The following is a 25563-nucleotide window of genomic DNA, read 5'->3' on the forward strand; positions in this document are numbered from 1 at the left end:
GACATGAAAGGATCGACCGCCAGGGGGCGCGCTCGGGGAAAAAAAACCGCGTCGGAGGTGCTGTCACTTTGGCGCATTTTCAAGACCTGAGCGCACTTGTGACTTGGTCGATTTGTCGATTTCTTGCCTCGGGTTCCCTCACGAAGGCCCCTTGTCAACTCTTTGTTACCTCAAATATCCTACACGAGCGTCCCGAAAGGAAAGCCTGCATCATCGTGTGTCTTGCGCCCCTTTGACTGTAGCACCGAGTTTCTGTACCTATCACCCCAGGGCTCCATACCTTACATCAAGGTACCTACCTTAGCAGGCGCGAAGCACCTATCACACCAGGATTGGCTGACGGTCCAACGCACCATCCCGTCATCCTCATTTCCTTCACAAAGGTAGCACGCCCGGATTCTTCGGCCGCGACTGCTCACAACTTGCCCCATTCTACAACACATCAAGTTGTCGACCCGCCTCCCGCGTCTATTCGTCTCTTTCAGTCAACTCGTGCGATCGAACTACATTATCCCACCTCTGCCATCTCGTCAAAGCCATCATGGACGCTGGCGAGGCCCAAACGAAGCTGATCGCCTGGCTGCACGAGGCCTCCGAGGCCTTTCAAAAAGTCCCTGGATCAGCCGTTCTAATTCGCTACATCCAATCGAGCTACCAGAACGATCCCATTCGCTCTGGCATCGAGCTAGTTCTCTTCATATTCTTCGTCCGCTATCTCTTATCGCCCTCCTATTCAACCCAGAAGCAGAATTTCATCAAACTCCGCGATGATGTGCGTTGAATTCGCCATCCTCTCCCGGCCTCTTGGCTCTGATGCCCCGAGCCTTTTACTGACGCTGGTGGCTAGGAAATCGACGAGTTGGTAGAAGACTGGACCCCGGAGCCGCTTGTGGCTCCTCAAACAGCTCTTGAGGAGATCGAGGCTGAGAGGTTGCCTGTGATTGTTGGGTATGACCGACCTCCCCTTTCCCGTTGATGATCATTTGCTCGGGAACCACTTGGCTGACATTTTCCAGACCGACCGGTCCCAAGACCAAGCTCGCAAACGGACGCACCGTCACGAACCTCGCTTCATACAATTTCTATAACTTCAATGCCAACGAACAGATTAAGGACAAGGCCATCCAGACGCTGCGCACCTACGGCGTGGGCCCATGCGGTCCTCCCCAATTCTACGGCACTCAGGACGTGCACATGAAGACCGAAGCAGACATCGCCGCCTATCTTGGTACTGAAGCCTGCATTGTGTATGCCCAAGCCTTCTCTACTATCTCGAGTGTTATCCCCGCCTTCTGCAAGCGCGGAGATATCATTGTCGCTGACCGCGCCGTCAACTACTCCATTCGCAAGGGTATGGAGGCGTCCCGAAGCACCATCAAGTGGTACAACCATGGTGATATGGACGACCTTGAACGTGTCATCCGGAAAGTGGTTAAGGACCAGAAGGGCAAGAAGTTGACGAGAAGATTCATCGTCTCTGAAGGCCTCTTTGAGATTACGGGAGACAGCGCGGACCTGCCCAGACTTGTGAGTGATTCGCCTTGAGCGCTGCCCTCGCCACCACAGAAAAGAGACCATTATTGGCTAACAAGACATACAGGTTGAACTGAAGCATAAGTACAAATTCCGCATCATCCTCGATGAGACTTGGTCTTTTGGCGTCCTCGGCCGAACTGGCCGGGGCCTTACAGAAGCGCAAAACGTCGACCCTTCCCAGGTAGACATGATTGCTGGCTCTCTCGCCGGCCCTCTTTGCGCTGGAGGCGGCTTCTGCGCCGGTGCCAAGGATGTTGTTGAGCACCAACGTCTCACGGCAGCTTCTTACACCTTCTCGGCTGCTCTGCCAGCCATGCTTGCGGTCACCGCCAGCGAGACTCTCAGCGTTTTGCAATCTAACCCGGACATCCTTACGCAGTGCCGTGAGAACACCAAAGCCATGAGGGCACAGCTGGACCCTCGCAGTGACTGGGTCGTCTGCACCAGCTCGCCCGAGAACCCTATCATGCTGCTTGTGCTTAAGGCCGAGGTCGTCGCTGCGCGCAAGCTTACACGAGAGGACCAAGAAAGGCTACTACAAGACTGCGTTGATGAGGTAAGCAAGCCATTGACATAGGAGATTCCAGAAGAAGACGGTGCTAACCGTGGTTTGCCCATCAAGGCCCTTGCAAACGGGGTTCTCATTACGCGCCTCAAGAGCATGCCCATTGCCAACGACCTGAACCCGAAGGACGACAGCTGGCAGATTCAGCCAGCGCTCAAGGTTTGCTTGACCACCGGCTTGCCCAGGAAGGACATCGAGAAAGCAGGTGTCACGATCCGACACGCCATCACGAAGGTCATGACCCGGAAGTCGAGCTCCAAGTCATCATAGCGTACTTGACTCATACTCTGCTTGGAATGACTTTATGCGGGTGTCGTTTTCACATGCGTACTGGGAACTTGTGTCGAACATAGATGACCGGAATCGAGATCACGGCGGCTGGGGACTCGGATACCCTAGAGAGTTCGCGGGCTCACTTGTAATGACATACATATACATACTAATTAATCAGAGGCTGGAACAGCAGTCAAATATTTACATCTCGGACGTCTCCTGTCGCACAGGAATTTGAAACAATCAGGGTGCGGAGCTATACAAGAGAGAGCTCGGAACGCTAGACAAAGACTGGAAAACTTTTGCCAAAGGGGACATGCGTGATGGCAGCAAACACGAAGGCCGTAATGCCAGCCACCACCCACTTCCCGCTGTCAGCTCGGCCCCGGATCCGGCATCGGGCGGACGGTCAACTGGCCCCAATAACTCGGCATTATGCCGCCCTCCACCAATGTCGACGGACTCCGTAGGCCCAGACCTTTCGGAAAGTTTCCTCTCTTTCCCCTTCTTCATCCGGCCAAACCGCAGCTTCGGGTCCTGCTAGTGTTCTAGACCAACGATACATCTCTTAGACATGCTCTACCATCCGCGTTTTGCCCTCTTCCGATGGCTTTTCAAGACTAAGCCCCAGAAGTCGGGGGAGTGACGAGTCTTCTTCGAACACGCGTCAAGGTCTTTTTGACTAGGTACGAATCGGTAAATCCATTGCGCTACTAGGCACTTGGATCGGGTACCTGTATGAAATTGGCGTTCAAAGACCGGCCGCCTCTCGAAGACCGGGCACCGCCTTTGATTACCTACACGGCGCCGATGAGGGTTTCAAGCGAGAAGCCTTGACAGTACCTGCCTTGGGCAGGTTGTGTCGTCTTCCTCCTCGGAGGCTTGAAGAGGTAGAACACAGGAGGCTCTAAACCATATGTGTGGAGCTGGGTCCAGGTTACAGAGTATTTTGATCATACGACCTCTATAAGATGCCTCGGTGTCGTTCCTTTTTCATCTCATGAGCTCTCGAGATCCTCACACATTCATTGAACCATCTGAGACGACCATCTCTATTGCCTCCCTTCACTTTCCTTATGCTTCTTGAGTAGAAACAACATTCCTTCAGTTGCAGAACCCAATCCTACCTGGCATACAAGTGCAACGCTTCCCATACATTGATCTACTGTAAGTTGGCGCTTGCCTCACAAAGCGTGTGTCGATCACAAGCAGGAAGAAATTCCACATCAAATGCTGACCTACATTACAAGATTAAGACCCGTCAAGCATCGCGTTCTTGGCTGTACTTACTCGGAGCAATCGAACCTACACTGGTCGAACTCAGAAGACGACATTGAGGACCAGAAACTCATTAACACCAACGGCTGGACATTTGTTCATCTTTATCTCCAGATACTGAGAACAAAGTGTGGCCAACACTCTGCAAATCAACAACAACTTGAGCTACGAAACCCATTTTCGGAAGTGAGTTTAGAGGTCTACATCGATTCCTTGGTGATTTTACATTCCTCGGGAGGGGTTCCTCGGCCCCTCGGATACCTGCTGGCTCTTTCCACAAGTGCAATGTGTTGCTTGTTACAAGTGGGAACCAACATTCCTGCCTCCGGCTGCGCTGTCTCTCCCTCCGCTCGTTACTCCCTTCCCGTCTCATTTCCCATTCAATTGTCTCCCGTACCTCATCTTACCCCGTTCCTGCAGTTCTTGGAACAAGACATCAAGCCCCTGCCGAGCAACTTTGTTGTATGATTGGGACGCGAGAAGTCACAGCCAGGTACCAAGGACGCCCCCGTGGGGGTGGAGGACTGACGCTACTTGAATACGCCATGCCCGCCATCTCTGCCTCATTTGGTGTTTCTCGTCTTTTCCATCTTCTTGTCTTCGTTCCCTCGTCCTATACTATTGCTCGTCGCCGTTGGCTTCGTGTAGTGCAAAGCTGTATCGACAGCGATTCGTTCCTTTCCTGCTGATGTTGTTGCTTTCGTTGTAGTCACTCATTTTCTGACCCTACCATTCTTCTCTCTCGTTCAATCCTGATTCCAAACCTGTTTAACTCACGAATCTGTCGCTACATAGCCTAACTTTGAACAATCCTGTTCCAGCGAAATCCAACTTCGACCGAAGCCTAAAACCACGGGCGTCTAAATCACCATATTCTCTGGTATTTTTACTTTGCCTAAATCGGGCCCAATCACCACGCGTCACTACGCTAGAAAAGTCGCAAAACGGAAATGAAGTCTACCGGTATCTCGTCAACACTGGCGCTCGCTGCCTTGCTTGGGCTCTCGGCTGCTCATCCCAAAGGTGAGCCGGACTTGTTCGTTGCCATGAAGTTCAAGAGCATATCTAACACTATTGTGTAGGCACTAGAGATGTCAAAGGAGCAATTTTTGGGCCCGAGAAGATCCTCGTGACTGATTCTTCACTCAACGAGGCGACCGAGGCCCCTCAAGTAGTTGTCTATGTCGACGAAGAGGGCACCCCCTTGGAAACGACCGTCGAAACGGTCCGCTTCGTGCCGCCATCGCAATCAGCCAAACGCCCCTCTAAGCCTGTAGATCTCAAATCCCGATCTGAGGAACTAGCCACCCGCGTTACCTCGTCACGAGATCTTACCAGTGACCTCCTAGGCTCTTCTTCTCCGTTGGTCGCCTCGACGACCACTTCACTCTCCCTGTCTTCAACATCATCCTCTACGCCAACGCCTTCCTCCCTCACTTCGAACTCGACTCTCACTTCAAACTCAACCCTGAACGGAATTGCATATGCCCCTTACACAGCAGCGGGACTGTGCAAGACAGCCGCTGAGATCGACGCGGACTTCACGGAGCTCAAGGGGAAGTACTCGGTAGTGCGCACCTACGGTACCGACTGCAATCAGATCGCGAACGCCCTTCCCGCGGCTAAGAAGGCCGGTCTCAAGCTCTTCTTGGGTATTTTTGACATCAGCTCAATCTCTGACCAAGTCGCGGCCATTAGTACGGCGGCTAACGGCGACTGGTCTCTGATCGATACTGTCAGTGTCGGCAACGAATTGGTCAACAATGGCAAGGCCACAGCACAGCAAATCGTAACAGCTGTCGGGGAGACACGCCAGCTCCTACGCGCTAAAGGTTACACCGGCCCTGTCGTAGCTGTTGATACCTTTGTAGCGGTTCTTGCCAACCCTTCACTTTGTGATGCTTCCGACTACTGCGCGATGAACATTCACCCCTTCTTCGACAGCAACACGGCGGCAAAGGACGCTGGCGCCTTCATCACCAACACGGTTGCTCAGGTCCAGGCCAAGCTCACCGACCGAAGCAAGCGTATCGTCTGCACGGAGACGGGTTGGCCATGGAAGGGAAATTCCAACGGTGCCGCTGTGCCAGGTCTTTCTGAGCAAAAGTTGGCCGTCGACTCAATCAAGAATGCATACGCAAGCCATCCGAATGATGTGATTCTCTTCTCTGCTTTCAACGACCTCTGGAAGCATGCCGAGGCAGCGACCTTCAATGCGGAGCAGTACTGGGGCATTGGAGCTTTGTACTCGGCGTCTGGAAAATAAGTAGAAGGGCTGCTAGAGGAGGAAGCGAGATGGTCGTTTGTTTCTGCTAGGCTGCGGGCAAGCCAAGGACGAGGCGGATACGTATGATTATTTTTTTTGTTGAAATGACGAGTATCAAAACTTTCGTGTAACATGTATTACAAAACAAGTTCTTTTTTGGAATGAATTTCTGTTCAACTGCATCTTCCTTCATGGCCTAGGCCATGCGTGCATTTTTATGTCTTCAGAGATTCTTGTCTCATGATCTACTGAAGTTCACCAGGCTGACGCAATCTGAGTTGTGAAGAGACCGGCGCAGCTTCTTTTTGGTTCCCAACTTTCATTCTTAGGGGACCTCTGCAAGGCTACAAGTGAAACCCGTGGCATTAGGTCAGGCAAGGCAAGTAGGTAGAACTGTCTTTGTCTAATCCGATGGCCCTCCGTGGCCAAGCACCGGTCGACCGGGCCGTCGGGACCCACACGTCCGACAGTACCTGATAAGGCCTGTTCGATCTGGTCGTTCGATGGGAGTGGCCCCCAGGGAAAAGGAGACGGGAAAATGTATACATGTGATCGCGATGGGGGCAAGCGAGGGCAGCTCAGAAGAAAGGAAGTGGAAGTTAGTTATTTGGTTCATTTACCCAGTCAACCTAAGTTCAAAATGATCATCTGTACACGTATATCTGTTCTCGAGTGAGGAATGGGGTAATGAAAGCGCACTCGCAGGCAGATGTGAGCTGAGACAACTGGAAACACGCTATGGTGGAACTGTTCAGTGATGTTTCTCGAACGATTTGTCTTGAGAGGAAAGTGGCTGTGGCTGTATATTTGCAACGGCCAGCGGACTCGAGCGGCCCCCGATCATCCGATTCGTTAGGTAATTGGCTGAGATGAGGCGGTACCTGGCTAGCTGCGTGGCTACGGCAAGGTACTCCGTAAAGTTGGTACATAGTGTAGATAGGTATTCAAGGGCGAGCATGGATGCGCAGCGCCCTAGGCCTAAGATAGTGGAGGTATTACAGAGCGGGATGGGTTTTCGCCGCGGATCCCGGCGCAGAGGCCGCGCAGAGCCCCTCCAAAGTGTCAACCTCGCTCCCTGTCTCCCACTTACACTTGAACTCAAGTGCCGGTGTACATTGTCTATACCGCGTAGAAAAACACTCTTGACGCACTGGAAGCATTTCAAGCTTTCGTTAGCTGAGCTACCTTAGACGGGATGCCACTTTTCCTGTAACGGCTACCTTGAGGAACGTGCCTAGTTACCGGACACAAGGTACCGTCCAATACCTTGATGTACGGTCCAAGGGACCTTGGACGGCCGGATCAACATTGGAAGATGCGGTGAGCTTGGGCGAACCAAAGCTGCAGCAACCCTTACCACGTTCCGATTAGGTGTTTTTCCCTTTCCTCCAACCACCCCTCCAATGCACAACCTCTAACTTCTCCCATTCTTTTATTCCCGGGGGCTGCTTTTTTCTTACAAGAACTCAAATTCGTTCGTTCCATTGGTATTGCAGCACCTGCTCCAGCCATTCCTCGTCCCAAGCTCTTTTCTGAGTTTTGCCGCTTTGCACATCCGACAGTCAAAACCCAATTGCAACGTCACAAGACGGTCGTGTCGGAGCCGCGAGCGCAAGCGCAATGGCTACCTCCGCGGAGACGGCTTCCGGTGGGAAGCCAAAGAGGACGAGGGAGTACCCGCTCATGTCGCGCCGCCAGATTGAAGATTTGATCGCACAGGGCAGAGTTGTCACAATAGTTGACGATTTCGTCGTCAAGCTGGACGGGTGGCTGGCATACCACCCTGGCGGCGACAAGGCTATCCAGCACATGGTCGGTCGAGATGCCACCGACGAGGTCACCGTGTAAGCGCACCCCTGCTCCTCTCCCGATTCCCACCAGATCCTTCCCCGTCGCGGGCTGAGAAGAGGGAGAGGAAGAGAAACAGTAAACGAAATCACAATGGCTTATTATCGTCTTGCATCACGGCAGACTGCATTCCCCAGAAGCCAAGGCGCAGATGGCTCGGTATCGAATCGGCAGAATCGAGGGCCACTGGAGGAACTTTGTCCCACCCATTCAGGGAGGCAAGTTCAGGACGATCGAGCAGGGCGGTCCCGAGTTCGACCATGCCGAGGACGACGACGCATTGCGCTTCTTTGGCGTCTCGTCTCCCAGCGACGTCAGCTCACGAGAAGCCTCGCCCGTATTCGACACCACTGAGAACCACGTCCGTCACAGAAACGGCGCCGTGGCGAGCCCGAACTCAGCCTCTGGCTCTTCGGCCACGTCGGTCATTGACGATGGTCACGACGACAAGGAGATGGACGGCACTGCTTTCCTCGACTCGGAGACGCGGAAACAGATCCGTCTCGACCTCGACAAGTACCCTGCCCTGGACGACGAGACGCAGTCAGACATTGTGCGAAAGTACAGGCTCCTTGACAAGCGCATCAAGGCCGAAGGGCTTTATGACTGCGACTATCGTGCCTACGCCATTGAAGTATCACGGTATACGCTTCTCTTCGTCGGTATGCTGACGTTTCTGCGATGGGGCTGGTACTTCCCAAGTGCAGCTTGTCTAGGCTGCTTCTGGCACCAGCTCGTCTTCACCGCTCACGACGCCGGGCACATGGGCATCACTCACAACTTTCACGTCGACACGTGTATTGGCATCTTCATCGCTGACTTCATGGGCGGTTTGTCCATTGGATGGTGGAAGCGGAACCACAACGTCCACCACATCGTCACGAATTCTCCCGAGCATGACCCTGATATCGAGCACTTGCCCTTCTTCGCCATCTCCCATCGCTTCCTTGGTAACTTGACGTCGACCTACTACGAGCGTGTGATGGAATACGATTTTGCGGCCAAGCTGTTCATGAAGGCGCAGTCGTATCTCTACTACCCAATCATGCTCTTTGGCCGCTTCAACCTGTACAGACTCTCGTGGGACCACCTCATCATGGGCCGCGGTCCCAAGAAGGGCATCGCCTGGTGGCACCGCTGGCTCGAGGTGGCTGGCCAGGTTTTCTTCTGGGCCTGGTTCGGCTACGGTATCGTGTACAAGTCCATTCCCACCAACTGGGACCGCTTCGTCTTCGTAATCATCAGCCACATGTTCCAGGCCCCGCTGCACGTCCAGATCACGCTCTCTCACTTCGCCATGAGCACCGCAGACTTGGGACCCCACGAGTCGTTCCCGCAAAAGATGCTGCGGACGACCATGGACGTCGACTGCCCGACCTGGCTCGATTTCTTCCACGGCGGCTTGCAGTTCCAGGTCGTCCACCACATGTACCCGCGCATCCCACGCCACAATCTGCGCAAGACCCAGCGGCTCGTGCAGGACTTTTGCAACGACGTGGGCATCCCGTACGCCCTCTACGGGTTTGTGGACGGTAACAAGGACGTGATCGGTCGGCTGGCCGAGGTGTCCCGGCAGGCTGCCATCTTGGCAAAATGCCAAAAGGTCGCGGCTGATCACATCCAGAGCGGCCATGGTCACTGATGGCATCCGGTTGGCCGTTTCGGTCTTGTTTCTGAATCTCAAAAAAGCTGGTCTCATGTTCGTCATCTGGCTGCATAATGTACTTCTCCATATAGATACCTCTCTCTCTCGCCTTGGGGACAGGAAGCCAATGACCCTATTCGCGACCAGGGGGTGGTAAGGAGGATGATGTGAGAAGAGGAGACATGCATACCAACCATGTGGTATGTGGCGCTCAAGCCAAGATTAGCTATAGTATCTGGAAGAATCGATCTGATATGACATGGAAATCTGTGTTCGAACGAAGGGGCATGCATACGGTGTGACAAACTTATGCGGCAGACCGCATGATCGGGTTGCCCGATCTGTACTTCTTCGCCCGACCTTTCTTGAGCCGCTGCTCTACCACCCCTGGAGACTATGTGACTACTTCCGAGGTTTTGGCTGTGCCACTATCAACCATCGCCCTCTGACATGGTTTGTACCGTTTCTTATTCCACCTTGTACGCGAGGAAAGGGCGGGTAAGAAAAGAGGAGAAAGGAGAGTGTGAAAGAGACAAGGGGGACTTGTTACCAGCAACTTACTACCATACCCAAGACCTTCAACCGGCGTGGGATTCTCTCCTCGCTCCCCGGTTTCCCCACGGGCCAATGAACGTTGAAATAGAACGGTGCAACGACAGGCATGCAGACAACCTACGTGTCGGAATACGGAGTGACGGAACGATCTAGAAGCGCGATCGCAGGGTTTCAACGAGCCATGCTGCGAGACACGAGGGAAAGAGATGTTGACTGCCTCTCATACTTGCCGGCTTTTTCCACGAGGTACATGGCATGCATGGCATGCGCCCCAGCAGTACCTCGATGGGAGCTTTGGACCTTTTCTTGACCACCTCTCGTCTGATGCATACCCCTCCACCCAGCCGTGGCACGCATGGAAACGCCTCTTTTCCCGATCCATGGTTCACGTTCCCGATCGGATATTCTGGCCCGGGATCATGCACGATCTGGGAATCGATGAGGCTGCTGGCCGTGAGACCCCAGACCATATCGGAACGTAACCCGGTTCAAGCCACTTAAGCTAGGTTTCAACAACTCCTTGTGAGAGAGAAGGGAGAGGGGGCAATCGATAGAAGATGGAACGGTCCCGGGAGACAACATGAAAGCTGGGGTGTCCGAATCCAAAAAAGTACAGAAACACCACGTAACATTGGAATAAGCAATAACGCCAAGCGGTGGACACCCCTCTAGCTCTACACCGATCCGGACAGACGGGAAAATCCCTTGATTCAACCTCCGTTTTCTTTTGACGAGGTTCCAGCGCCATGGCAAGTGAACGCGCTAAACCTCTCAGACCGTGGGGACACGAACGCCTTGTTTAGACTGTCGTCCCTCTATCAGCGAGCAGACTGCGGTCTCTTCCTTCGGCGCTGTTCTCCTCAAAACATATCAGTAACGATGGAACAAAAATGGGCAGAATAGAGCCTGGTTCGAGATACTAGAAGAGCCTTCATAGCAAGTCGATGAGGGGGTTAATAGGAAAAAGCAAAAAAAGGAGCATGTGCCACAAGTGGTGATAACAGAATAGTAAGCAGCGATGGAGAGGGAGGGGAGGGAGGATCGAGACCACGGGCTTGCCCAGGTTGCAGCGCAGACATGGACGCAAGGCTTCGGGGTGACACGGGACGGTCATCTTCGGAGGCCAGTCCGGCTCCCCGTGCTCCCGTCCCGTTGGTATTCGAAAGGAAAAAAGACGTAGTCGTAACGTCAAATATGTTTTTGTAACAGCCGTTAGCCAAGTATTCACAACAGTCGATGGGGCTATACGACCCATGTACTTACTTCCCTGGTGGTCGTATTGTAAAGCAGCCATTCTCGCCAATTGCGACTGTCTTTGGAATCATCGGTGCCACATTCAGACCTCCTTCGAGACAGGAGTATGGGCGTCGTTCTGGATTGGTGAAAGGATGGTCTGGATCTGATAGTCCGATAGACTCCCGTCGCCACGTTTCTCGGCACGGCTGTAGGGGGGATGACTGAACAACTCATGAACAAGCAACTCCTGAACAGGTCCTCAACAGCTCACCGAACATGACCAGGGAGCCAAAGGCGGTGGGCAGCTACCGGGTGAAGATCCCGGGCGTGTTAGTATGCAGTTCTGCGAATGCTTTGTTGACGAACAGTTAAGGCGCAGGTCGAGAAGTGTATATAAGGTACTGCATATGCCCTGCCAGATGACTCGAGATCCTCGGCAGTCTCTTCAGCAGCGCCTTTATTGGCATCTCCAGAGCTCACAGTCCCTTACCTCTACAGATTCTGTGGGTGTCCTACCACAACCAGCCCGTAGATCCGGCCATCATTCAGCTTTGAGCAATATCCGAGTCCGTCGCCCGTCACCCAAACGACTAGTCGAAGAAGAGTTGGCTAAGCCGACGAGTAATTCAGACGGCGAAATCAACGGCTGTCGAGTTCTCTTTCCACACCGCTCCCAAACCTTTCAACCATGCCACAGGGCAAGAAGAAGAAGGCCTCAAGGGCACCGAGGCCCCCAAAGCCCCCGAGTGCTCCAAAGGGGCCTAAGCCCAAGCATCTCCAGGAAGAAATGAACGAGGAGGCATACGAGCGAATCCGGCTAAAATATGGAGAGGACGTAAGTGTTTGAGATAATCCATCTATTCAGGTACAGCTACCCTCACAAAGTCTTACCGCTCACACGAAGCAGCATGAGTTTGTGCAGCGAGCTAGGATTACTCTCGACAAGAAGAAGAATCAAGGCTCGTCGAGAAAGGATCCGCAAGGGGGCCAGTCAAGTAAAGGATAATGAGCGAGGAGCTTGGTAGTGTCTTCAGCGTGCAGACAGATCGATGAAGTTTCATGTCGTTAGACACGTTTAATAATGTCTTAGTACTTGGCACGACGTTTCGGAGGCCACTGGATTCCGTTATCGACTACTTAGCTTTTCCATGTGCTGATGCCGTGCCAACTTGTGATTTGGAGCCGAGTCATGATGACGATGCCAATGATTGAAAGACTGCCTGGATCAACTATAGTAGTTAAGAGTGAGAGGAGACCGACGGAGGAAGAAACAGAATCCAGCAGAATGTCGAGAGTAGGGTAGGGATACATGGAAGTTGATCAGGCCGACCCAAATTACTGGAATTTCGGGGTGAAAACGATACACTGTGACTGGCTGAAATCAACGTCTTCATCTTGGCTTTGGATACCAGGATTAGCAGGTTGGTGTAGGATGTCATTGGTCCACGGGTCCTCTCATATCTCTCTTGGAGTCTCCTCTCCTCGTCAAACACTGGGGTGCCAGAAGCATGTTGAACAATTGCCATTGTCGCGACGTTTCACCGCCGAGGTTTGGTACCCGCGAATTGGCGATGAAAGCTCGGTAGCATTGATTGGATTTGCTGGGACTTCAAGAGCGGGGCAAAGATGAGAGGCGAGAAGCGAGGAGGAAGCTGAAAAAGAAAAGAGCGTAGTGTGTACCGGTAGATGCTTGTCTCTGGGAGTTGTACCAAGAGACACCAGACGGTGGCCGAGGATACATTCTCTATTGAACATGACATGGCGGGGGTGGAACAATGCTATCTCCAAGTTTGTAAAAATTTCTGTCCGGAGATAAAGGAGTTGTATCGATGCATTAATGTCAGTTCAATGCAATGATCAACGTCGTCGATGTTTGCCTGCCGTACTTGAGAATTTACTCCCAGTAATTACCCCGCTAACGAAGGTGAGTGTTTGTCTCACGTCAACCACGTTCTCAGGATGACGACAGGTTCGCACGGCTGCAGAGTCCCAGAAATAGCACCCATACTCTACCCAGTGCCTGGGGAGGGACCTCTTCACTTTATATTCTGTTACCTTGGCTGTCCCACCATATTGAGCCATGCCAAGGCACCTTCCCTCGGTGTACCTTTAGTCGCTGGAGATTGCAGTTCCTCCAAGGTGCCTTGGACTGCTGTGGCTTCCTGTAATTCAGGCATTTGTACCTAGGTGACTCGTCTTGAGGTGCAGAACTCGAAAGCGAGGTGTCTGGTACCTATTGAGAGTAACTTGGCTTCCCAAAGACGCGGAAAGATTTGGAGCTGCCTTTCGCAAGTACCTTGGTACGTTGCTGAAGGTGCGGGTGCTTAGGAGGAAACGGAAAAAGGTACATCCCATCAGCAAGGCATTGGGTGTACGGAGGCCAGTCAGTGGTCCTTTGCCAGTGACGCCACACCACCTCCGACTGCCGCCTGCACCCGCCTCTTTTTTGATGTCCCACGGTCCCAAAGCCTGCTTCCTTCTTGTCTTGCCTGCTTCTGTTTGCTCCTAACCCGGCTGCAGCCTCACTTCCGCGCGCCTATCGCGACATCACACTTCAACGCGGCACCTCTAGACATTTCGTCATCCCCTCCATCTGCAACTCCTAACTCGTTTAGTTTTCTTCAGTGACGGCTTCCAAGTCACCAAAGTCCCCGACACCTCCCACTAAACACACGGATACTGCCACTGTGACCCGGGAGTGACCCCAGCTCAGCTCACCTAGCTCAGCTCAGTTCAATTCTCCATTGGCTCCTGTCATCTTATCCGTATCCTTCTCCACCATTTCGACCCAACGCGGACTACTGATATTCGTACCTACCTTAATCTCACCTGGACTTGGACTTGGGTTGTACCCGACTCGTCTCATACAAGGTCCTGCGCCAACGTTCCGGGACATGATCCCGTCGTTGCTGTCTCGACCTCGCCATCAACCATGGAAGTCAGCATCCAGAGAGCTTTGAACGATAAGCTCTATGACAAGCGCAAGGTCGGCGCACTTGAGTACGTCTCCCCATTCCCAACCGCCATTCTCACTCACTTCATCTCACTTCGTCTCATACTCATCTCATGCTCTCCACCCGTGGCTGACTCTTTCGTTTCCCACTTACCTTAGGCTCGAACGGGTCATCCGAGAACTGGTAGTTACTAGAGACTATCCAAGAGTCCAAGCAATCCTCGAGCAACTCTGCAATGAGTTCGCCTACGCCGTCCATCAACCACATGCCCGAAATGGAGGCTTGATAGGCCTGGCAGCAGCTGCCATCGCCCTCGGTCACGTATGTGCCAACATGCAACTTTCATGAAATGACTGTTACCACTATTATTGGCCTGAACCTTTGTGGCTGATTACCAACACTACAGGAGCTACCTCGCTATCTCGAGAAGATCGTTCCGCCAGTGCTAGCATGCTTCACCGATCAAGATGCGAGAGTCAGATACTATGCCTGTGAGGCCATGTACAATATTGCCAAGGTCGCCAAGGGGGAGATCTTGATATACTTTAACGACATCTTCGATGCGCTCTGCAAGGTTGGTACAATCGACGTCAAAGTCCAAAAAGCATCCCTCAGTGTCTCCTTGTGCCCGCGTTTCTGACCTGACCACACACAGCTGGGAGCTGACTCTGAGTTATCCGTTAAAAACGGTGCCGAGCTGCTCGACCGACTCATCAAAGACATTGTCTCTGAATCCGCTGCGTCATACGTATCCGTCCTTGAGGGGGAGTTGGACCAGCAAGAGCTTAGCGACAAGGACGAGCTTGAAGAACGCGCTGCCCCTCCCACCGCCTTTTCCTTACGCCGGTTCATCCCACTCCTCCAAGAGCGCATCTGGGTCATCAACCCCTTTACCCGCCAATTCCTAGTTGGCTGGATCACATTGCTCGACTCTATTCCCGACTTGGAACTCGTCACATTTCTCCCTGACTTCCTCGGTGGTTTGCTCAGGTTTCTGAGTGACCCAAATAGAGATGTCCACGTTGCAACTAGAGCCTGCCTCGACAAGTTCCTCAGCGAAATTAAGAGGATATCTAGGATCAAGAAAGGCATCGCTGAGAGCAAGAAGTCGCGTGAAGGTGGAAAGCGGAAACGCGAGGAGTCCGTAGATTCGGGGAGTCTTCAAATCGGCCCGGAGGAGGGCGACGAGGTTGATTCGCAATCCGACGACGATGATAGTAGCGGCGAGGAAGACTGGGTACCAGGACAAGATGTCCAAATCAACTACCGAAAAATTCTCGAGATATTGACCGCCACTCTGGACTCGCCCCTTGGTAAGGCTTGCATTTCACCCCACCACGATGCCCAAGCCCGAATCATAGCTGACCCTTTGTGTGATAGAGGAGGACTCTCTCTTGGAGTCGCTACGATGGATAGTTGAGTTCTTGGACATTTGCCCCGAAGAGGTGCTACCATTCACTCCCAAAGTCCTGGCTCACATGCTACCTGCTATGGCCAGTGGTGTTGAATCCATACGCCAAGCTGCCGCACGCGTCAATGCCGGCCTGATGGACTACGTCGTCTCCCTCTCTGACGAGCCTGAAATTGGCGGCAACTCCCAGTCCATGTCACGCATTCCAGTATCCGGTGAACGGCAAGAGGGGCCATCTAGTGCACGAGCTTCTCTTTCTAGTTCACGGGACCTCGAAATGCGAAGCCCAACCCCAGCCCAGGGACACAATCGTTCTCTCTCAACACCTGTTGCGCCGCTAGCAAATAACCATCCCCAGGTAGATCTGGACTATGCCGCAGCCGTGAACGCTTTGACGCTCTTGTTCCTCAATGACCATGAAGCAACTCGCGTTGCGGCCTTGACGTGGTTGATAATGCTTCACCGGAAGGCTCCTCGGAAAGTTCTCGCGTTCAACGACGGAACCTTCCCTGCCTTGCTTAAGACACTCTCGGATCCAGCCGAAACTGTCGTCACGAAAGATCTACAGCTACTGTCACAGATTTCTCGCAACAGCGAAGACGACTACTTTTCAAACTTCATGGTCAACTTATTGCAGCTGTTTGCTACTGACAGAAAACTGCTTGAGACACGAGGAAACCTAATCATCCGTCAGCTTTGCGTTAGCTTGAGCGCGGAGAGAATATACCGTACACTCGCAGACTGTATCGAAAAGGAGGAAGATGTCGAATTTGCTAGCATAATGGTGCAGAATCTGAACAACAACCTCATCACTGCTCCAGAGCTGTCGGAGTTGCGAAAGAGACTTCGGAATCTAGAGTCGAAGGCAAGATTACCGACTTTCCTACTTCGACTACTTTGCTTACGAACAATTCACAGGATGGACAAACTTTCTTTGTCGCGCTGTTCCGCTCGTGGTGCCACAACGCCGTCGCGACCTTTTCCCTCTGCCTGTTGGCGCAGGCTTACGAGCAGGCTTATAATCTCCTGCAAATTTTGTGAGTCTCGAGCTTGTTGCGAATTTCTTACGACCACTGTGGGCTAATGGGGCGGTCACAGCGCCGAGCTGGAGATGACGGTGAATATTCTCATCCAGATTGATAAGTTGGTGCAGTTGATAGAATCTCCTGTATTCACTTGTGAGTTCCCAACAATCCATGATTTCACTCCAGCTAACAGTCAAAAGACCTCCGACTGCAGCTGCTTGAGCCTGAGAAATTTCCCCACTTGTACAAATGCCTGTACGGCCTTTTGATGCTCCTCCCCCAGTCCTCGGCCTTTGCCGCCCTGAAGAATCGCTTGAACGCTGTCAGTTCAATCGGTTACCTCCATATTGCCCCTAAGGCGTAAGTGCTACTGGGCCGTACCTGTCCCTAGGACATAGGCAACCTCAACATGTGATTACATGACAATTGCTGACCCTGACTTCTTAGGAATCCACCGTCCACTGCAAGCTCAAGCTACGACAGGCCGAATAGGCTCAAGAGTAGAGAGGATAGCATCATTCGGTGGAATGAGCTACTGGAGAAGTTCCGCACCGTCCAGGAACGGGCTCGCCGAGCCCAGAGACACTCTGGCGATGTTGAGGAAGGCCGAGGCAGCCTCGGTGTGGCGGATCTGCGGCTCGGAGAAAACCTCGACTCCAAGGGACCAAAAGAGGCACGCAACACCAGCGGGCCACCTGTTCCAATCAAAGATCCTCCTCCACCTGCACCACCGGCGGCCAAGAGATCAGGTTTGGGAATGCGGCAGATTAGGAACCTGGGAGGCGCAGTCAGGGGAAAGCGGCCTGGCTAAGGGTCGATGCAGACTGGTAGCCTTTAGCGAATCATTGTTCAAATACCCCCAACACACGCAAGCGTAAGCTTGTAAGTGTCTGTATTGTAGACGAAGTAGAATAATCATCAACGGCCTTTGCGGGGACTTTCGCGTTCAACGAGTCCTTCGAATATGGCATCGCGGTGCTGCGCAACGGCCCGTACTTCTGCGCGAAGGTGTTCTAACTCGGCACGGGCTGTTGCGACATCATCGGGGAGACCGGAGAACTGGCCGACTTCGGCATCCAGACCCTTCTTTTGGGCGCGGAGGTCAAGAAAGCCGGCCTCGTCCTGAGCAACCTTTTCGATGGTAGGATGGGAGACAGTTGGGGGTTGGTTGAGGGTAGCCATGCGGTCCTTGATTTCAGGGATGCGCGCGGCCATAGTCTTAATCCTTCTCTGCATGTCCAAATTCTGCCGGGCCAGGTCAGTGACGGGTTTGTAGTCGTCGCTTCTCAAGGTGCGCAGCATCTCGCGGGCCATGGCAGCCTCTCGCTCAATATGGCTTTGGAGGATGTGCACCCGAACGCGCATCTGCTCTAGCTCTGAGGCTTCGGCGTGCAGAGCAATCATGGAACGGCCAATACTCTCAGCATCGGGGTGGGCTACGGAGAGTTGACATGACAGGGTGGCCAGCGAATTCAGCGCGGTGCGTCCTTCACGGGTAAGGTGATCCTGTACGGTGCCGAGAATCCTCTCCCGGACGATGGCCGAGGTCGGGAGGTCTGATTGGGGTTCGGAGCGGTCTTGGGCGATGCTGAGCTCCTGGAGGGCGGCGGCCTCGGCTCGAGCGACTTGTTCACGCTCTTCATCTGCGGCTTCGTTGATGTTGGCCAGGGCCAGGAGGGCTTTGAGGGTCTCGGGACTGCGCTCGAAGGGCGGGATAGAACGGCCCTGGTATTTTGAAGCGAGCCAGCTATCAACATAGCTCCAGTCCTTGGCGGTGGAGGCGGCGATCCGGGCTATCGAGGGTGAGAAGATGGCTGTTGAAGGTGGAAGATGAGCCATGTTGAGATGCGGTGAGGTTCAGCTGTCTCTTTCCCTGTATAGAAACTCATGCAGAGACACCCCTCTTTGGTGTGAGCAGTGGAGTGACCAGGCCAGTGACCGCAGCTATCGTTGTCGTTGTTTCTTGTTAATTTGTCGAGGAATATGAGGTGCAATGGCTGCCTTGTCTCGCGACTGATTGGCGGCGGGAGGTTCTGAAAAGCAATGCAAGTGAGATGCAGGGTACGAACGGTAAGGTACGTAGTTCTCTGTAAGGTACAGAGCTCCACCTAATTAGGCAAAGTGTCAACGAGACCCCTGCAAAGAGGCGCTAAGTGGGCCCGATCTCCGTTGTGTCTACTGAAATCTGGACACTTCAGCGCGTCTCCCAAGTGAGAGTCCCCATCGCATTCATTGACGGAATATTGAGTTTGCGACTCGATCCTCCAGGGGTGGCAACTTCAAGGCAATGCGCTATCCAGTTTGCCGGTTTGCCATGCATTATTTACTTAAGGAACCTCAAGGAAAAGGAGATTCGTGTTCATGTCTATGACTTGGTATTGCCTTGCCATGGTGCGCCAGTTGTTCGAGACAATTATGGCTATTAGAAGAGCCGATTGGTGTTTGTGTACTTCTAAACAACGTACAGCATCTCTGGGAGAAGGACACAAACGAAGGAGGCTTGTCACTGTCAGCCCGTTAAAGAGTACTTGCCCCACAACCTTAGCTTTATGTGGTCATATGTAGCTTTCATCCTATCCGTATTACTTGGCTTCTTTTGAGGACAACTTTTCCAATTTCCTCACTCTCTTTATACCCGCCCCAATCCCCCCCTCCCCTCTCTTCTTAAGCCTGAGTCCTGTCTTCTTTCTCCTTCGAAACCTGTCCACATACTCCCGTCCTCATATCCGAATCTGAGCAACAAATTCCCCTACACTCGTTATTCGCAATCACCTGGCGCCAGCCATGTACGTCCGCCTTTGCGCCCTGGCTTTCGCAGCCAGTCTGCTCTCGACGCCCACTCTCGCCATATCCGCCGACCAGATACCCTCCGATACCCCCGTGTCTTCCCTCCTGACCACCGCTCAAGCTCACCTATCAAAGGGCCAGACGTCCGATGCACTTGTGTACTACGATGCCGCCGTCGCCCGCGATCCTTCCAACTACTTGACGCTGTTCAAGCGCGCGACAACCTACCTCTCCCTCGGCCGTACGAACCAGGCAACCGAAGACTTTAACAAGGTTCTGTCACTCAAGCCCGGCTTCGAGGGTGCCCATGTGCAATTGGCCAAGATCAAATCCAAGATTGCAGACTGGGATGGCGCAAGGGAGCAGTACAAACTGGCCAAGAAGGACCCCGCGTCAGCTGAGCTCGCTGCTCTCGACGAGGCTCAGGGCGCTGCCCACCTTGCCGAGGCAGCTGAGAAGAGCGGCGACTGGGAAGCCTGCGTGGGACATGCCGGTCAGGCCATCATGACCGCCAATCGAGCCATTTCCCTGCGTGAGATGAGATCGCGCTGCCGTTTCCAGCGGGGTGAGGTCGAGGAAGGCATGAGCGACCTGCACCACGTATTGCAGATGAGACCGGGAGACACGACGCCGCACATCAAGATCGCCGCCATTACCTTCTACGGACTCGGTGATCTCCAGAACGGCATGGCTCAGACGCGGAAGTGCCTGCACTCCGATCCCGATTCGAAGCCCTGTAGGAAGCTTCTGAAGCAACAAAAGGCCATTGAAAAGACCCTGAACAGGGTTAACAAAGCTTTCGAGAAGAACCAGCCCATGACTGGTGTCAAGCTCCTGATCGACTCTGCCGACGACACTGGATTGATCACAGACATCAAGACCCAAGTCGAGGAATTGCGCGCCGACGGCACAATTCCTTCCAACGCTCAGCCATCGCTGTACATTCAAGTGGCAGAAATGGCCTGCCAAGGTTACTACGACGTAAGTACAGCACTCAACGGAAGAAGCTGCACATGATTTGGCTAATAACCGCCACAGATGAACGGCAAGAAGGCCAAGCAATACTGCGAAGAGGCCTTCGCTCTCAACGAGCAATCCTTCTATGGCTTGCTATACCGCGCCAAGGTCATGATGGAGGGAGAAGAGTTCGAGGCGGCCATCAGGTCTTTCGAGGAGGCTAGCAAAATCCGCCCAGACAAGAACGACGTTGTCCAGCCCCTCATGCAAAAGGCCCAGATTGCATTGAAGCGGAGCAAGACGAAGGACTACTACAAGGTGCTCGGCGTCTCTCACGACGCCGACGAGCGACAGATCAAGCAGGCGTACCGCAAGCTCTCCAAGATTCACCACCCCGACAAGGCCGCCAAGCAGGGGCTCACAAAGGAGGCGGCGGAGAAGAAGATGGCGTCCATCAATGAGGCGTACGAGGTCCTCAGCAACCCTGAGCTCCGCGAACGTTTCGACCGCGGCGACGACCCGAACAACCAGGAGCAGCAAGGCAGCCCGTTCCAGGGTAACCCCTTTGGCGGCGGCCATCCGTTCATGTTCCAGCAGGGCGGCGGCGGTGGAGGCCAGCAATTCCACTTCAAGTTTGGCGGAGGAGGCGGTGGTGGCGGCTTCCCCTTCTAATGAAGACAGGGTTGTGACAGCATCGAGAAAGACTCAGGGAGAGCGCAGCATGGAATCAAGGAGTTTTATAGGTCAAAGCCTGGAGTTTCACGGGGCCTCACTCAACGGCCAGCATTACATTTTATCGTCATTCGTAGTTTGAGACGGGGAAACGGCTCTAGGCCACGAGGCAAGAAGCCAGTCAAGTGCACACTTCTCCAGTTTCTGGGGTTGATCCCATTGTCCTAGGTGTCAGAGATATACACAATGTGCCAACACATGTTTCCATCTTGGCTTTTGGTTTGAAGCGTTGAAATGTCACCAAGCCTCGTCAAGATAATTGCGCTTGCCATCAGAGTGACGGTGTTCGCAAGGAGACGAAGAACACCATACAGATCATGCCATCGGCAGAGGACAAGCCTCGCATGCTGGAGGCTCACAATAGTTTAACTCAGCCTGAATATTGCGCACCGAGATCACCTGCATGCTTGACAAATACCAAAACGGTGGCTCAGTGCTGTCTACCTATTGCTGTCACAGGCCCGTGGAGGCGGAACATGCCAATGACAGATCATGGCGAATGTAGAGGAGAGTGAGGGACGGCATATCAGATTAGTTTCTATAAATCCGTCCGTGAGCATACCAACTCCAGGCAAGTCCGTCATTTCCTGACGCCAACATGTTGAGTATCCTTTCAAACGTTGCATTTTGCCAAACCACCAGCTCCCCGGCACCAGATAGACCCGCTTGGAAGACGGCGTGTGTCATTCCTCACGTCACTACTTAGCAGAGGAAGAGTAATGCTCGCCGGGATTGCTGGTATCGTGCCTATTGTACCCCCAAGTATAAAAAGACCAATTCGGTGGTCCGAGTTCCTCATGGGCCTCGACCCTGCTTTCTAAATTTACAAGACCGCTCTAATCGGTGATCGAATCGTCAATGACATTCTTTTCTATATGCACAGCGGCGGACCGCCTTCAAGGGTTCGGGTTATCGTTCTTGGAGATGAAGTAGGCCCTGCAAGGTTGTTGTATTAGAATAGTGTTTTGCTGATGAGTGATTAAGGGCAACATACTTGCAAGCCTCGTAGGCAGACCAGCAAATGGCCGTGCTGGGCATGGTGGTCACCACGCGGGGGCGCACACCCTTGAAAAATCCGCGGAAACCCTCACGCTCGTACAGTAACCGGCAACCAGCCATGAATCCGTTCACGTTCCTCAATGCTGGGTCGGTGGCAGTTCCTCGGGTCTGAAGCATCGTCTTGATGACATCCATAGGGGTAGTCAAAGCGGCAGCGAAACCACCGGCGACACCACCAGCCAAGCAATGTGTTGTGGGATCGTATCCCTTGTTGGGGTTCATGGCCGTCGATATAGACTCGTACGCCAAGAACTGGAGGGCAGTGAAGGGCACCGTCATGGAGAGCGTGGTCGGGTAAGAGACGTAGAAAGCCGCCAACCCCTCAGTTTTGTAGACATACTTGGCGCAATCGGTCATGGAACGGTACATCTTGGCCGACCCCTGAATCTGCATGCGCTGCTTGATGACTATAAATAACTCTACGTCAGCTACTGGGAATATCGAATAGAGGGATAAGATGATGTTGAGACCACGCACCATCGAAAGGGTTCATCAGCGCATCGCTGGCAATCGTAGCGCAAGCACCGCTGGTCGCAGCGGCCAGAGGATGGTGTACACCAGCTTGGTTGCCACCCATAACATGCTTGACAGCTTCGTATGTAGCGAAGTAAACAGCATGAGCGGGACCTATGATAGTGAGCAAAAGGGAGTCATTGAGTATGATAGCGGTCGTGCTGGTAGGGAATCACTCACCGGCACCGGCAACAACACTGGACATGCCTCTCCACAAGCTCAGGACGCCCTCGCGACTAGCTATGCGGTATGTACCTTGAATCACACCATTGTAGACGGCCGAGGGATTGGGGTTCAGGACCTGCATGCGGGTCTGCAAAGCTCGGGGTTAGCGGATGATGGTTTGCGATTCCTATAGTGATGGAAGGGAGCCGCATCGTACCTTGATGGCGTCAATCGGATACATGACGGTATGCTCCTGCAAATGTAACGATCAGCATCCGGGATCTTTTGGAATATCAAATTTGAAGGCGGGCCAGCTCATTCGGGGCCGAGACCGCAGGTGAAGGGTAGGCCGTACCGCTATGCCCGCAAATGCCCCGGCAGCCATGTTCTGCACGAGGGAAAAGTTGGGCGGTAGAGATTCATAGCTGGTAGAGCAAAGAGTCAGCAGGAGGGTACTGGTATGGTGTGCGTCATCGTCAAGAAGAGTCGAGGGCGAAGGGTGGCGGCGAAAGATGTGGGCGTGATGAATGTGTAGATGGGGGCATTGCGCACTCGTATTCCTCGGCGGGCTCTGCATTGGGCTGGGCCATTGCGGCCACAGCAGATGCTTCGCCGTAGGGCTTGGGCTGAAGAGCCGCCAGATTGACAGCTGGAGGGGGATCGAGGGGGTCGGCGATGGCGACCACGGATGTGGCGGGAGGAGCTCTCGTTGAAGGAGAGACGGAAAATATCGCGTTGGCCGTCTGTGTCGATGGCTTCTCTGGTTTTTTTTTTTTTTCCTTTCCTTTTTACTCGCGATCTGCTCTCGTAGGCGTAGGGAAACCTATGGCTCTGGGCGTACAATCGGATAGGGCCGTCGATGATCGATTCGGCCGGGAAAAGTCGACAAGTGTCGGGCAGCGGCGTGCAACGACGAGGGCGAGTGCAATGGGAGCTATCAGGGAGAAGCGACCTTGAAGCTCACGGCGCCGTGCGTTGGGAGTTGCGATGCACGGTTGATATGCAGGTGGCAGTTGCGAGAGTTGAGGTTGTAGGAACGGCGGAGGTAAGGAAGGCCAAACCACGTCGTAACTAGCGGGAGAGGGAAAAAAATAAAATAAAAAAAGGCCAATTGGAGCTAGCAGAGTCAGTTAAAGCACAGGCAGTGGAGGCCGGGGCTAACGTGAATGTACATTTAGTGTGGATTGGATGTCGGGGCCGAGAAAGAGAGGGGAGCTAAGGTATTGGCACCTTGGGTACGGAGTACTGCGTGAGGTACCTGACTTCGTACCCAGAGAATGGGGAGAAATCACATACCTCACATTACCTGGCCCAAAACTCCCGGTAAACAATTATTACTTGGTTCGTGAGACACGCTCTGCGTTGCGGTTTCCGCACATCTCTTGACTACCTTACCTACCTTAGCTATCTTGTCGAGTGGTAGATGTATCAGGGCAAGGTAAGGTAAGGTAAGGTACATTAGTGGCAGTTGGAAGATACTTGGTTCGGTCATAGAAGTCATAGAAGTCTCTCCCTCCAGCGGGTTGAAGGCGAGCTGAGGTGGTTTTCCAGGGGTTCCCGGGCGAACTACAGCCCGGCCTACCAAAGGTATCTTCCTACGCCAACGGACTTTTGGCCGTAGGGTAACGGGCATTGATCAATATCTCGGGCACCTTTGCCCTTGGAACATTAAGTAAATGTCTCTGGATATGCGTTGGCATGTCCACATCGCTAAGATGCAAACAGGCATATCACCCTTGGAATTGCTCGTAACAAGTAACGAGTGTTTACTGAATCTTGATAAATGGCAGAGCATGGCGACACAGTGAGCCAACATTTCTCTACCTGGAAAATGAGAGAACGTATTGTTGTCCCAATGTTTGCGTACAAGTAGACATCAGAATAGCAAGACCGGGAATAGGTCAAGAAGAAGGGGAAAAAACCAAGAAACGAAAGAGGGAAAGAAAAAAAAAACCCCACCCCAGAAAAAAGATTTTGTCCGTGTTCCATTCCGCCCGGTGCCAAACAGTGTCCTCAAAAGTGTTCCAGCTCAACACTCAAATGGACAGTCCAGATTCCAGAGTCCAACCTCGGGTCTCGTCTGTTGCGGCCTCGGAGATCAGCAGCCCGCTTTTCCCCAAGACCCGGCTTGCCAGCAGCCAGTAGGCAGTTGACATCTTTTATCCAGCTTTTCCATTCTGTTTTGTCAAAACCTTTCCCCCAGTCCCAGTCTCTCCCTATCGAGGCTATCATTGCATCTGGTATTTTGGAAATCTGGTCAGTGGCAGGCAGAGTGGGTCATCCTAGCAAGATCTGTGTGGATTTCTTCCCCTGACTTTTTGTTATCAATCTCATCTCTGTCTGCTGACCCTTCGCCACGTCTCTCCATCCACATGTATCCGTAGGATCAACCACACTACTGTGTCCGTGAATCAATCGAACGCCGCGGTCGCGGTAAGCCGCAGTGTGGCCAGTGTTTGTATCGTTTGGGTATTGGCAGTGTCATTTCTATGTTTTCCTCCCTGACCGTGCAGATGCCAGAAAGACAATTCATGACGCTGACTTTACATCCGATGTGACCACATCCACCCTAATAGTCGCCCCCAATACCTCAGCCTTTGTATCGATGTATCGTTCAATCTTTTCCCTCCATCTGAGGACGCCAGATTTAGCTCGAGATGACACCAAGGGGTGGCTGGACCTCCGACTCCCATCATCAGTGCTCAAAACGAGTATCGGAAACCTCCAAGATGAGGATTACTGTGTTCATTATTTTTTT

General features: G+C 53.1%; 7 protein-coding genes across 7 annotated transcripts; 5 read left to right on the top strand and 2 right to left on the bottom strand.

The window, feature by feature from the left end:
• The first annotated feature begins 62 nt into the window (after nt 1-62).
• On the top strand, nt 63-3053 carry HER10_EVM0001903 (aminotransferase class I and II). The gene is made up of 5 exons (XM_035471636.1): nt 63-772; nt 848-948; nt 1017-1527; nt 1601-2092; nt 2159-3053. The coding sequence occupies exons 1-5, from the start codon at nt 542-544 to the stop codon at nt 2369-2371; spliced, it is 1548 nt and encodes a 515-aa protein (XP_035326071.1). The 5' UTR covers nt 63-541; the 3' UTR covers nt 2372-3053.
• A 152-nt stretch (nt 3054-3205) lies between these two features.
• On the top strand, nt 3206-6539 carry HER10_EVM0010823 (cell wall glucanase). Its single transcript, XM_035480271.1, has 2 exons — nt 3206-4675; nt 4735-6539. The coding sequence occupies exons 1-2, from the start codon at nt 4603-4605 to the stop codon at nt 5916-5918; spliced, it is 1257 nt and encodes a 418-aa protein (XP_035326337.1). The 5' UTR covers nt 3206-4602; the 3' UTR covers nt 5919-6539.
• A 460-nt stretch (nt 6540-6999) lies between these two features.
• On the top strand, nt 7000-10984 carry HER10_EVM0004917 (fatty acid desaturase). Its single transcript, XM_035474545.1, has 2 exons — nt 7000-7762; nt 7890-10984. The coding sequence occupies exons 1-2, from the start codon at nt 7539-7541 to the stop codon at nt 9406-9408; spliced, it is 1743 nt and encodes a 580-aa protein (XP_035326165.1). The 5' UTR covers nt 7000-7538; the 3' UTR covers nt 9409-10984.
• Nucleotides 10985-13696: 2712 nt separating this feature from the next.
• On the top strand, nt 13697-18634 carry HER10_EVM0004828 (uncharacterized protein). The gene is made up of 9 exons (XM_035474459.1): nt 13697-14202; nt 14315-14477; nt 14563-14730; nt 14812-15469; nt 15537-16432; nt 16486-16604; nt 16666-16745; nt 16793-16952; nt 17040-18634. Exons 1-9 carry the CDS (start codon nt 14135-14137, stop codon nt 17401-17403), a joined length of 2676 nt encoding a protein of 891 aa, XP_035326163.1. The 5' UTR covers nt 13697-14134; the 3' UTR covers nt 17404-18634.
• On the bottom strand, nt 17511-18431 carry HER10_EVM0012366 (uncharacterized protein; the record flags this gene model as incomplete). Its single annotated transcript, XM_035481762.1, has 1 exon — nt 17511-18431. One exon carries the CDS (start codon nt 18429-18431, stop codon nt 17511-17513), a length of 921 nt encoding a protein of 306 aa, XP_035326372.1.
• Nucleotides 18635-19233: 599 nt separating the features above from the next.
• HER10_EVM0002408 (DnaJ domain-containing protein) lies at nt 19234-21121 on the top strand. Its single transcript, XM_035472121.1, has 2 exons — nt 19234-20360; nt 20418-21121. The coding sequence occupies exons 1-2, from the start codon at nt 19377-19379 to the stop codon at nt 21006-21008; spliced, it is 1575 nt and encodes a 524-aa protein (XP_035326089.1). The 5' UTR covers nt 19234-19376; the 3' UTR covers nt 21009-21121.
• Nucleotides 21122-21635: 514 nt separating this feature from the next.
• Nucleotides 21636-23883, bottom strand: HER10_EVM0009272 (uncharacterized protein). Its single transcript, XM_035478763.1, has 7 exons — nt 23358-23883; nt 23161-23230; nt 23023-23058; nt 22821-22953; nt 22605-22754; nt 22063-22534; nt 21636-22004 (listed from the first exon to the last, which is right to left on the bottom strand). The coding sequence occupies exons 1-7, from the start codon at nt 23393-23395 to the stop codon at nt 21965-21967; spliced, it is 939 nt and encodes a 312-aa protein (XP_035326290.1). The 5' UTR covers nt 23396-23883; the 3' UTR covers nt 21636-21964.
• Nucleotides 23884-25563: the final 1680 nt, after the last annotated feature.

The sequence above is a fragment of the Colletotrichum scovillei genome, assembly GCF_011075155.1.
Source record: "Colletotrichum scovillei strain TJNH1 chromosome Unknown Contig00012, whole genome shotgun sequence".
Taxonomy (NCBI): domain Eukaryota; kingdom Fungi; phylum Ascomycota; class Sordariomycetes; order Glomerellales; family Glomerellaceae; genus Colletotrichum; species Colletotrichum scovillei.